We start from the raw sequence: 11848 nt of genomic DNA on the forward strand, positions 1-11848 counted from the left end.
TGCTTTTTTATGATGCCAGTATAACTACAACAATAATTTTTTAATGACCAGGAAGGTTTTGAACAGGGCAAGCCATCTAAACTAAAATAGACAAACAGTTATTTACGTAGCTAAAATGCATTACATACCACTTCCTAAATTCCAAACAGTAGATTCTGCAGCTGGTATCATTTTGGAGCCAGAACAACCAAGCAAGCAAGCAGGAGAGGGAAATATGAACATCAAAGTTTAGAGGGTAAATTAGATTTAGGTTTCCATGGAGGGTTAGTGTATAGAGAATGTTTAGTATGTTCACTCCAGGACCTTTTTTTCCCCTAAAGCTAAGTTGACACCGGTTATGAGGTTGCAGGCACAGGGTCTAAGCAGCTGCCGCTCTTAACCAGAGCCTCATGTGGTGACGATGTTACGCTGAGGGCAACTGCCAGGTTGTGTCCCCCGTGCACACAGAGGCAGGTGGCTGCTTACAAACAGGAATCAGGCGATGTCCCGTCATTTAGAAGATTAGTAGCGGGAATAAGAACTACAAATAAAATTAATCCAAAATCATTATATATGCCCTTTAAATGACTCTTGTTATAGACTCCTACAGAGGCTACAGAGGGCTTTAGTAAGGTTTTCTGCAAAAGGTGTTGCAGTTTCCTATAAACTTTAATTCTCACCAAAAATATTTAAAAAAATTATTCATACAACTGCACATTCCTAAATGTTCAGACTAAATCGTAAGTCATTGCTATCCCCACATTTTCTGTAAGACTGACCATCCTATTCCCTATATGAAAGTTTCCATTAAATACAATTGCTACTGCTTCTCATAACCTGTTGTATCTTGTATCATTAATCTATCTTCTCACCTCAAAAGTTGTTCGATAAATGGCAAAGATTATTCCACCTACATATCAGAGAACAAAATGTTTTTAAAGAGAACCTTATTTTAGATTTTGAATTTCTTTTCTGATGTTGATTAATATTTCGCTTGTTTTCAAGGTCTAAAGATATTATACAATGACATTACAGGAGCAACCTCTAGAAATTTACTCAAGACACCATAGAAAGATATAACTGCAGTGTACATGATGCCTCATCAAAAGTGAGCTCTTAAAATCTTGAGGCAAGAGGACAGATGATCTTTTTGCCCATTATTATTATTAGCCAGTATTTATATAGCATCAACATATTATGCAGTGTTTTACAAAGTTCATAGTCATATCACTAATTGTCCCTTAAAGGGGCTCACAATCTGATGTCCCTACCATAGTCTTATGTCATTTACGTAATCTAAGGACAATTTTTGAGGGAAAGCAAATTAACCTAACTGCATGTTTTTGAGGTGTGGGGGGGAAACTGGAGAGAATCTACCAGATGTTTTATCTGGATGTTGCTGTAACAAACCACCCTTTGCCACTCTAGGTAAAACTGCTACCCGGGATACTTTTTTTTTCCTCTGTGAGATACAAGAAAGGCGTTCCCAAGATAATCCAATTTGGGCTCCATCCTGTATGTTACCTATAGTAAACCTGATGTGAGCCTATGTGAGATAAGTGTGATGTGGGTGCAATACAACACATATAATTTAGAATGCAGAAATTTTCAGGATTTTGAGGCAGCCCATGGGGGGAAGATACATAGAGACTCATGTGCCCACAGGCCTAAAGTTGGATATCAGCAACGTGAGGGGCGCTGCATGCTCTGACTGCAAGTCCTATGGTATTTGGAGTCAGACATGGTGATGTCGCCCCATTGTGTTGCTACCGGTAGTAAGATATCTGTTTCAAAGAGCCTGCACTGCATGGATCTCATATCTGTTTCATGTATTCTGTGGATCTGTGCCTTCAACACCTCTACTGCTGCGTCTTGAAAATTCTTAGTCATCAGATCACCAGTAAACAGAGGGGTGTCACTGATATGTGGAAGCAAAGACCTGCAGACCAGTGCTGGTCTGTGGCGGGTGGGTTGGGGGCCGCAAATGACAGAAGGCAGAATGCGCAGGCAGCAAAAGCGCGGGCGGCCCTCCTTACACTGCTCTAAAGCTAGTGACAGTGTGACAGCAGGAGCAGACCCAGCTGGAGCGGGGGCGTCTCTCCTCAAACTGCTTACACAGGAGCTGCTGAGAATGGCAGGGCAATGTATGTAAGGCTTACACTTCTCTGCCATTCCCAGCAGCTCTAACACTCTGCTATTCTCAGCTAGTGTGCTGACAGGAGGCCGAGCTGCTGAGAATAGCAGAGTAGTATAAGCTATATATATACCGGGCCGTGGCAAAATTTTATACTATGTTACCGGGCCATGCTGTCAGAAAGGTTAGTGACCACTGCTCTACAGGACTGGAATAAACAGCTGTCTTCCATCATGGAAGTGTCCATCTTCTCCTACTCATTTCATAAGTATTCTGTCTTCACCATCTTCATTTGCTGGATTGGAACTCCCAAGCATGCGCACACAAAGTTAATTTGACCTGACACATAACCAAGCCAAAATTATAGCACCATTGGAAAAAATGCTGACAGGAAGACAGAAACATTTTTCACAGATTCTATTAGGTCATTTTAAAAAAAGCTGCCTGACAGCACTTTAAGCTAATTTTTATTCTACTTTAAATTAAATGGAGAAGACTGGATAACTTCAGCTGCAGTGTTTTTCTAGACAGCAGTTCATTTTCACAAACTGATTTTTAATACTTGTATGAAATAGCTCTTTAATGTGAGTTGCCAAGTTTGTTAAAGAAAGTTTCATCTGGAGGTTTGGGACACGCTCATAATAATTATCACATCTTTTCTGTCTAATCTCTTTCTTCGCTAAAGAATATAAACGCCTTAATCTATATGCAGCATAGGCAATCAGGGGACATGTAGAAGATTAAGAAACTCACAGTGCATGTTGTGATTTTCTGGAACGTTCTGAACTCAGAAAAAGTTGTGCAAGAATCTATCAAAGATAAGAAACATGAAGGTACTCACCAGGAGTCTTGAGGAAGGTTTAGAGTGATGCTGCCTTTGATTTTCTCTCCAAAGCTCAGGTACCCCACTGTGGCCAGAGAGATGTACAAAACTGTCACTATTGCCATGCCAATGTTCAAAGCTTTGGAAAACTCTTTCTTGTCCCTCATCTGGTTTTCCAGGGGAAGAACCTATAGAGACATTGAGAAAAGGCATACACCAGTGTTCAGAGGTTTGTATGGCAGCTGAATCTTTTATTTCTATTAAAAAAATAAGTGCTATTTAACCCAGATACATATGCTGCCTTAAACTACCCCATTAAAAAAAATACATTTTTTTAATGTTACTGTTATATCTGGTATTATTACTAAAATTTAAAGGTGGAGTCACCTTTGACATCTCTTTTGGAATTCTATCAGTGATCTCTCCCTGCAACAGTTCCTGACATGGTCCCCACCCAACTGAGATTCCAGCTGCTGTAAATACATTATAAGTTCGCACTTGTGTTCCATTATCTTTTAGCATGAAATAAATGTGCCAGGGAAGAAACAGGCCCTTCCATATCAGCTACAACTGTTGATGTTAACATTATAACTAAACTGTATGTTATTTACCCTACACCTGTTGTTTGCCCATATCCCCCAATTCTTTGTTATATTATATATCAAAAATTTATTTAAAAAAAAATAGATGTGCCAGTGCAAAATATCAGTTGTGATCAGCATTTTCAACCTTTTTACCCCAAGGAATCCTCTAAAAACTTTCAGGTGTCTGGGAACCCGTTATGTGATATTAAAAAGAAAAAAGTTATTTACATTAAATGTCAGTTTGTAAGAATACCTTCCATACATAAGTGGCTGGCTCTGCCAAGTGGTGTTGCCATCAGAATTATGTAAGCACTATATTATAGGTGTTCAATCGGCCACAGCTCATGGAACTCTTGACAAATTCCTATGCAACCCTAGTTGAGAATGGCTGATATAGAGAGTTGTGTAAAAATTTACCATAACTTTTAAAGCAATTATGTTTCACCACGTTAGAAAGGCAGTTATGCTACCAAAAAGTTTGTGGATGAGCTTGTTTGACATTACATTGCAAACTATAGACTTTATTATGGAGTTGCCCTTTTCCTTTGCAGATAATATCGGCCTCCACTATTTGTAAAAAGCTTCTGCACAATACTGAAGTGTGTTTGTGAGAGTGTGTATCCATTAACTCAAGAGGGGATTTGTTAAATCGGATATGGGTGTTAAGGGAACACATGGCTTGCAGTCAGTAATATAATTCAACACAAAAATCTTTATAGAGTTAGGGTCACTGTTTTGTGCAAGCCACTTGAGGCCTCCCACACCATGACCATCAAACCATTTATTTTTTGAGCTGACCTTATGAATAGGGACACAGTCATGCTCAGACCAAACAGAACCTTACCTAAAACTGTTGCCAAGGTTGAAAATGAAAACTTGAATAAAATGCTTTTGCTTGCTGTAGCATGAGCAATATCATTCAATAGAAACACCTAAAAACCAGAAGACCAGGCTCAGAACCAGAATTCCAATTCTTGTTAAAGGTGTTCAGTAGAGTTGAGCATTTGATTTTCTTTTAAACCCAGTGCTACTAATCTCCTGGAGCCCCTTCAATTCTATTGGGCCTGATATATTAAATCTCTCCAAGATTGTAGAACGTAGACTATTATGGGTGAACCTGGGGGATCCAGCAAACCTAGAAATAATTTCCTAAAATTATTTCATATAATTTGACAAATGTTTTCAGTCATTGACAGAATCGTTTCAAGGTTTGCTGGATGACCCAAGGTTTGCTGGATGACCCAGGTTCACCTATGATAGTCTATGTTCTCCAGTCTTTGAGAGCTTTATTCAGGCCCATTGTCTACATAAAGTGGCTGCATTAGCGGCAGCACATCATTGCATCAGTATTCTTCCCAGAAATGTTTTTAAGCTTGGTGGGAAGAAGCTGTAGGTTGATGATGAACACTGTATTCTGACCCAATACTTTATAGTAACCACCCCAATACAGCCGAGTGATTACAGAAAAGTGCCAGGTGGTGGGCCAGGCTAAATGGGGCTTGGGAGAACACTATAGGAGTCATTTCAGGTTTGTTGTTGTCTCTTTAGGTTACTTTAATGAAAACTGCAGAGTTAGAACTTTTAAAATTATTATACAAATGCATGAAAGTTTATAGATTTTAAAATTGAGTTTAAATCAACTGTATTAACAAAATGTAGTTGTTAAACTTTAAACACGTTTATGGTATGTGAAAAGCACTTTAAATCATTTAAATTCCTGTGCTGAGGAATAATTTTAACATCCACGACCTGCTGTAATTACTTGCCATCTATGAAACTGCTGTCCATTACATGGTTTATAAAACCTCTTCTGTTCATTCTCTTCCTGCTTTATTTGGAAGAAAAGCGTGATAGTATATTATTATCAGAGACTGCATGGTGATCTATACAATGGAATGACCATCTATCACTTCATGATCTGCTCCAAAACAAATAGAGGCCATGGTTCTATAGCACTATTGAAAACCGTGCACAAATTCGCAGGAAGTGAACCGTTTTAGTGATGATAAATGATGATAATAAGAACATACGAAAAAGCTGGATTCTCAGGAAGAAACTGCCTAGCTCCAACTGTAAATCATTTTACAAGTATCATAAACATACAGGCTAAGGACTAACTTCAGGCAACAAATAAAATCAATGGGAAACTATACAACAATGGCAAGGAAATTCCACTCAATTTACCATCATTGTGTCTGCAGTAAATTTTCATGCAGAATGCTCCTTGCAAAGGGAGTGTTATTCTTCAGAATTCTTTTAAAAGTATTTGAGTTCTGTTACTAACAGCTGCCTGGGCCGACTAGCGTTTAGAAACCGGAGAGGTTGCAGGTTATGCGATAATTGCTGATAGCACCTGCTTAATACACAATATAGAACTGAGTTTCTCAACCATGGTTCCCCCAGAGGTTGCTGGGGGTTCCTTGAACAATGAGCAATTTGTGACTCTCAGGGCAGTTTAACTGATACCAATGATCTATTTGGCTATCTGTAAGGGTGACATTCTTCCCTAAATGTACAAGCTATGTCAAGGGTTTTCCCCATAGTAAAAAGGTTAAGAAAATATGATAGGGTGTCATCATTGTTGACAAGCATTCTGCAAAAGCTCTATTTGGTTAAGCATTAAAAAATAATAATAACATCATTTATAATAATATAATTGATATCAATGAAACATGAGGGCAAAGAGACATTTTAGTGAAGAATGGAAGAATTGCTTGCTTTTGCAGATAATAACGGTTTACCAGTGTCTGTAAGGGAAAATCATAACACACTTTTTAGTACAGATTTCTCTGATTAAGATAATAGATAGAAGTTAATTATTATGCAGAGTAATGTTTAATACTAAAAATCCTGGAATTATGTTTCATTACATTATATAAAGTATAGCAATTTGATAAAATTGCCTGGTGGTAGATATAATGTGCAACTTTACAATATCATCGGATGTATATTATATTGTGTTTTTATAAGCACAGAATTAACGTAGATTTCCAGAAGTTTTGAGTTGATATCAGTGACATCATCACATCTTGTTTCAATTCTATTGTGTGCCAGTGAGACAGGAAATAAGAGGTATTTTCATCAACAGGACAAAAGCAGCAGCTTGTAATTTTCACCAAAATGAGTACAGCATTCAAAGGCATCGGGATGGGAATGAAGTCTCCTGCCAGTCATTGTGTGCAACCCATCTCTTAGACCAGCAGATATATGCTAAATGAATTGCAAAAATGCAAAAAAGAATTATAAGTGTTGCTTGGAAAGTTCAATCCAAGCCGATTCGTACTTGGATTCAAGATTTTCTGACCTCTGACCTAGGATGTTTTTCCCAGGTTATCGCACCATATATACTATATATACATAGACTAAAAGAAATAGGATTTATCAAATCAGGCTATATTCTTCTATTGTCTAATAATCACCATGAAAGAAAAGGTGTCAGAATGTATCCTGACATTATTATTATTTTTATTATTAATATTATTAACCAGGATTTATAAAGCAGCAACATATTACGCAGCACTGTACATTAAATAGAAGTTTGAAATGACAGACAGATACAGACAGTGACAGAGGAGGAGGAGAGGACCCTGTCCTGAAGAGCTTACAGTCTAGAGGATCTTCATGATCTTAAAGAAAATATTATTTATTAGACCAGGCCACATTCTTCCATTGCTTTATGGTTTAGTCCTGATGTTCACATGCTCAATGTAGGTGCTTTCAACAGCGGATAGGAATAAACATGGGCAATCAGAATGGTGGCATGTGGCTAAGAAGCCCCATATGCAGGAAGCAGCAATACACTGTGTGTCCTGACACCTTTCTTTCTTGATACCCACTCATTCCTTTTCAATTACAGGGCACTGTCATCTTCCTTTTTCTTTTCTTCCTGGGAGATGAACTGCAGCCACCTTGATTAGCCATTCCGCCATGACAAACCTCTTGCCAAAGCATTTGGGAGCTCATTCATTCCTGACACATGCAAGGGAAGCCAGGATTGTACAAATTCGACAGCTGGGCAGCGGTAAGAACATTGCCTGTCCCTTTCTGCAATAATTACCTGCCTGAATTGCCAATGTTAAAAGTGGGACTTTAGTTCCACTTTTTTTCAGCAATTTGTGCTTCAGTAGTTCCTCTGTGGGATCAGTCCATACAGGCTCTGGATCACCCAGCTTCCCTGATGTAAGTGTATCCTCTCCAGCCTTGAAGAGCTTTAATAAACCGGGCCCAATGATGGAGGTTCCATGAGTGGATGCCTGGTGGCATTTTCTGCCCAAAGCAGTTTACTATTGCTTCAGTTCTCCTGGAGGGGCAGGGGTCTGTTATAATCTCAAGTCAAGGACAAGGACAGCACAGGCAGTGTGGTGGCTCAGGAGTAGCACTCTTGCCTTTGCTGTGCTAGGTCCTAGGTTCAAATCCCAGCCAGGACATTATCTGCATGGAGTTTGCAGGTTCTCCCCGTGTCTGCGTGGGTTTCCCCTGGGTACTCAGGTTTCCACCCACACCCCAATAACATGCAATTAGGTTATTTGACTTCCCCCTAAATTGACCTTAGATTATGTTTAATAACATATGACTATAGTAGGGACATTATATTGTGAGCTTCTTTGAGGGACAGTTAGTGACATGACTATCGACTTTTTACAGCGCTGCGTAATATGATGGCGCTAAATAAATACTGTATAATAATAATAATAATAAAGGACAAACTGTGTGAGCTCTGGAGTAACACTTCACCAATGATGGATGTGAGTGATAATGACCACGTGCTAGATATGGAGTGAGAACCCTTTCTTTTATACCCTTAACATTCTTTTTTTGTAAATAATATATAAAAAGTATCAAAATCTGTAAATAAACCTTTTCTTTTTATAAGATCTGTTGGTCCTCCTTTGAAAATAAGGCACCTCAAACAAAGCACATTCTACAGCTCCCATGACAGGAAGGTAGAGTTGGGCTTTAATTCCCTTAGATGATCTGCCTAAGAAACTGCAGCCCTGGCATTGCAAAGATCAGGCAAATGTTTCTTCACCAGTTTGGTTTACTGGGATGATATCTCCATGTCTATGACTAGCCTAGCAAGATCCCATGGAGGGGACCTCACACATACAAAACAGTGGAAAAAGAAAATGCAAAGAGGTAATCATGTGTTAAAATATATTAGATGTCATTAAATAAAACACTCAAGCAAAATGAAATTGTGTTCTTTTTTAACAAACCAATAGAGTTAATTTGACAGCTCAAGCAGAACTGCTTAAATTCTTTAGCAAACAAATTGTATTATTCAGGTTTACTTCTCAAATGATAAATATTTACTAAGTGTTTTAAAAAGCAAGAACACAGCCAAGAGGAACAATTATTCAGTGTGGTTAGTAAATTTACTGAAACTAATATAATAAATGTCTGCCAAGGAAGTAGGTTGAATCTATGGTCCCATGTAATGTTAGTAAAGCTCTCCTAGGTTGGAGAGGATACACACCTAAGAGAACCTGGGTGATGCAGCAAACCTGGAATGGATTTCTTAAAGTCATTTGCCATTTGTTAGCAAATGTTTTCAATCTTGGACTGGATCCATTCCAGGTTTTTTGGAACACTGATAAAAGTGTATCCTCTCCAGTCATGTAGAGCTTTAATACATCAGGCCCTCTGTGTTCACCAAAGATGTGGTCTTCCTCCCCAACCACCAGGGAAATATGTATAGTCAAAGCACAACCCAGATGAATACCTGGCTCACAATCCTCTGCGATTCCCAGGTGCTGGGTCAGCCCATTTCCACCTATAGTATATCATAAACGCACAGCAAGGGATCATTGCAAGCTGGAATACAGAAAATGCATTTTTTTGCTTTCTTTTTTATTAAATCACACACAACAGGAACAAACCCTGATGTGTTTTGTTCTGGATGCAGCATTTGTTGTTCAAAATAAAAAACAATGTGTCTAGTATAAAATACATTCGATTTGTCCCTGCTGGTCATGTTTTAATTAAAAAGACATTTCCTGCATTTCACTGAGTGGTAATCCCTTGCTATAAGTTTACAAGAGCACTACATAGTAGAAAACAAACAGCCTTACGGACAGTGGGTCATAACAGCTATTTGGCCCCTGGCTAAATGAGAAATGTAAATTCTAATGCAATGACAATTTGTTAAAACATTCTGTATCATAAACAACATCTACTCAGAACAAAGCTGAACATTTATGACCTTTTGGGCAAGTCTGAGAAACTGAGATGATATTTTGCAGGTATATAAGGCTACATAAACACATCAGATGATTCTCGTCTGATAATCGTCTCAAGGCTAATACTGGACGCGAATCTGGAGTGCGTACAGCGCTCATCTGACGTCGATCATGGATCAGTCCTGGCGGATCCATGAACAATCATAATACAACTGAAGGGGAGAGAGTGCAGGTTGCAGGGTGCCGCTCCGCCCTTCTCCCTCCTCCCCTCTCAATAGAGCGGAAGGGCGCTGTATGTACAGTGCTCGTTCATGCATCATTATTATTATTATTACACAGTATTTATATAGCGCCATCATATTACGCAGCGCTGTACAAAGTCAATAGTCATGTCACTAACTGTCCCCCAAAGGAGCTCACAATCTAATGTCCCTACTATAGTCATATGTTATTAAATGTAGTCTAACGTCAATTTAGGGGGAAGCCAATTAACTTAACTGCATGTTTTTGGGGTGTGGGAGGAAACCGGAGTACCCAGAGGAAACCCACGCAAACACGGGGAGAACCTGCAAACTCCATGCAGATAATGTCCTGGCTAGGATTTAGTGCTGCTGCAGGCAAGAGTGCTAACCTCTGAGCCATCGTGCTGCCCTTGCAGTTTTTTGTTGTTGGAAAGGATCGTGAAAAATCCTTTTCAAGGACAATTATTGGATGTGTGTATGTAGCCTAACAGGGTGAGTGTTTCAAAGATGAACAGAGGCTATGTGTGTCTGGTTAGTAGCGCTCAGTGTTTTTCAACCAGGGTTCCTCATAGAATCAGCAATTGGTGATTTTTCAGGTTCGTTTAAGTGACACCAATGATTTTTTTGGTTCTCTTTACGGATAACATTCTTTCCAATGGCCAGCAATGTAAGATTCATTCTTCCTACTGACTACCATGCTTATATACTGTGAGCTGTGGATACAGTAGTTATAGAAGGGGTTCAATGAAAACCTGAAAGTTATTTCTACTGTTCCCTCATGCTAAAATGGTCAAGATAGGCTGGTAAATCTTCCTTCTGTTTGCTTTTATTTTTTCCTACTTGGTATGTATCTTCTATGCACATACCTCATTTAAAAAAAACAAAAAACAAATCCTGACTACAAGGATCAAGTTGTACAAGTTGATGCAAAAAATTACCTGATTTGCAACACCTGTTAGGTTTTTACTGCTATTATTCCTCATCTACTGTCCTGGCAAAAATGACCATAGAGGCAGCAATAAACATCCAATAGGGGTTGTAGCCCTCATCTACCTTACAAAAACAGGTTTTATTTATTCTGAGTTGCTATTACTGATTTTGCCTCGATTCCTGCCTTATTAACCCCTTGTGACTGAGACAATACTGTAAAGAAGGGAAATTTCTCTAACATAAATCCTGGACAGCAGTAAAATCCATCTGGAAATCTATTCTTATCTCACTCTATACATAACTTTGGCTTGACATACACACAGTACATATTACAATAACCTAAGGTATGATTTTGAAAAGAAATTAATTTCCCTCAAAGTCAATAGCATTTTAATTGAAGCATGTAAAATGTAAACTTAGCCACTGGATTCCAGGTCTTCTGAGACGGTATTGTTTGGATGAGATTTAGATGTGTTGGTTAAATGTGCTTAGATTGTCAGAAAATATATTATATTACAACTTTCTCGTACCAAGGCTCAGGTTGTTTATGTTTTTAAAAATTTACACTATGCTCTCTCATCACGGCGCTCAAGGACAGAAAAAGTCAATGGAAAAGCAACTTTCCTTGTTAAACTGGTCAAGTTGCTTTTCAAGCCTGATGAGAACATTCCTTGCAGCATGTTGCAAGAAGCAGGAATGGAGAGGACCACAAAATGGTCTTTTTTATCAAGGAAAGTAAAATACAACCATTTATCATGTCAAAGAAGCAAATTTAGGCTTGTGTCAGTTGTTAAATTGTTCTTTTCTTCAGTAGTTGTTTGAACATAAACACATTTTTTTCGTGATATTTCTTCCAAGACAAAGGAAATGTAATTTCTTTTAACTATCCGAAAGGGCAAGACCAACCAAACAAGTAAACAGTTGAAACACAGTGCTGCTGCAAATTCTAAAATATCAGCAAAGTAATGCACAGACTT

General features: G+C 38.5%; 1 protein-coding gene across 1 annotated transcript in view; it reads right to left on the minus strand.

Annotated features, from left to right (window-relative positions):
• SLC36A4 (solute carrier family 36 member 4) overlaps window positions 1-11848 on the minus strand; it is a 134910-nt gene that overhangs the window by 82268 nt on the left and 40794 nt on the right. The window contains exon 8 of the mRNA XM_072398636.1: window positions 2955-3124. Coding sequence (XP_072254737.1) covers window positions 2955-3124 — 170 coding nt within the window. The remainder of the gene's footprint in view (window positions 1-2954; window positions 3125-11848) is intronic.

This window comes from Pyxicephalus adspersus, chromosome 1 (assembly GCF_032062135.1).
Source record: "Pyxicephalus adspersus chromosome 1, UCB_Pads_2.0, whole genome shotgun sequence".
NCBI lineage: Eukaryota > Metazoa > Chordata > Amphibia > Anura > Pyxicephalidae > Pyxicephalus > Pyxicephalus adspersus.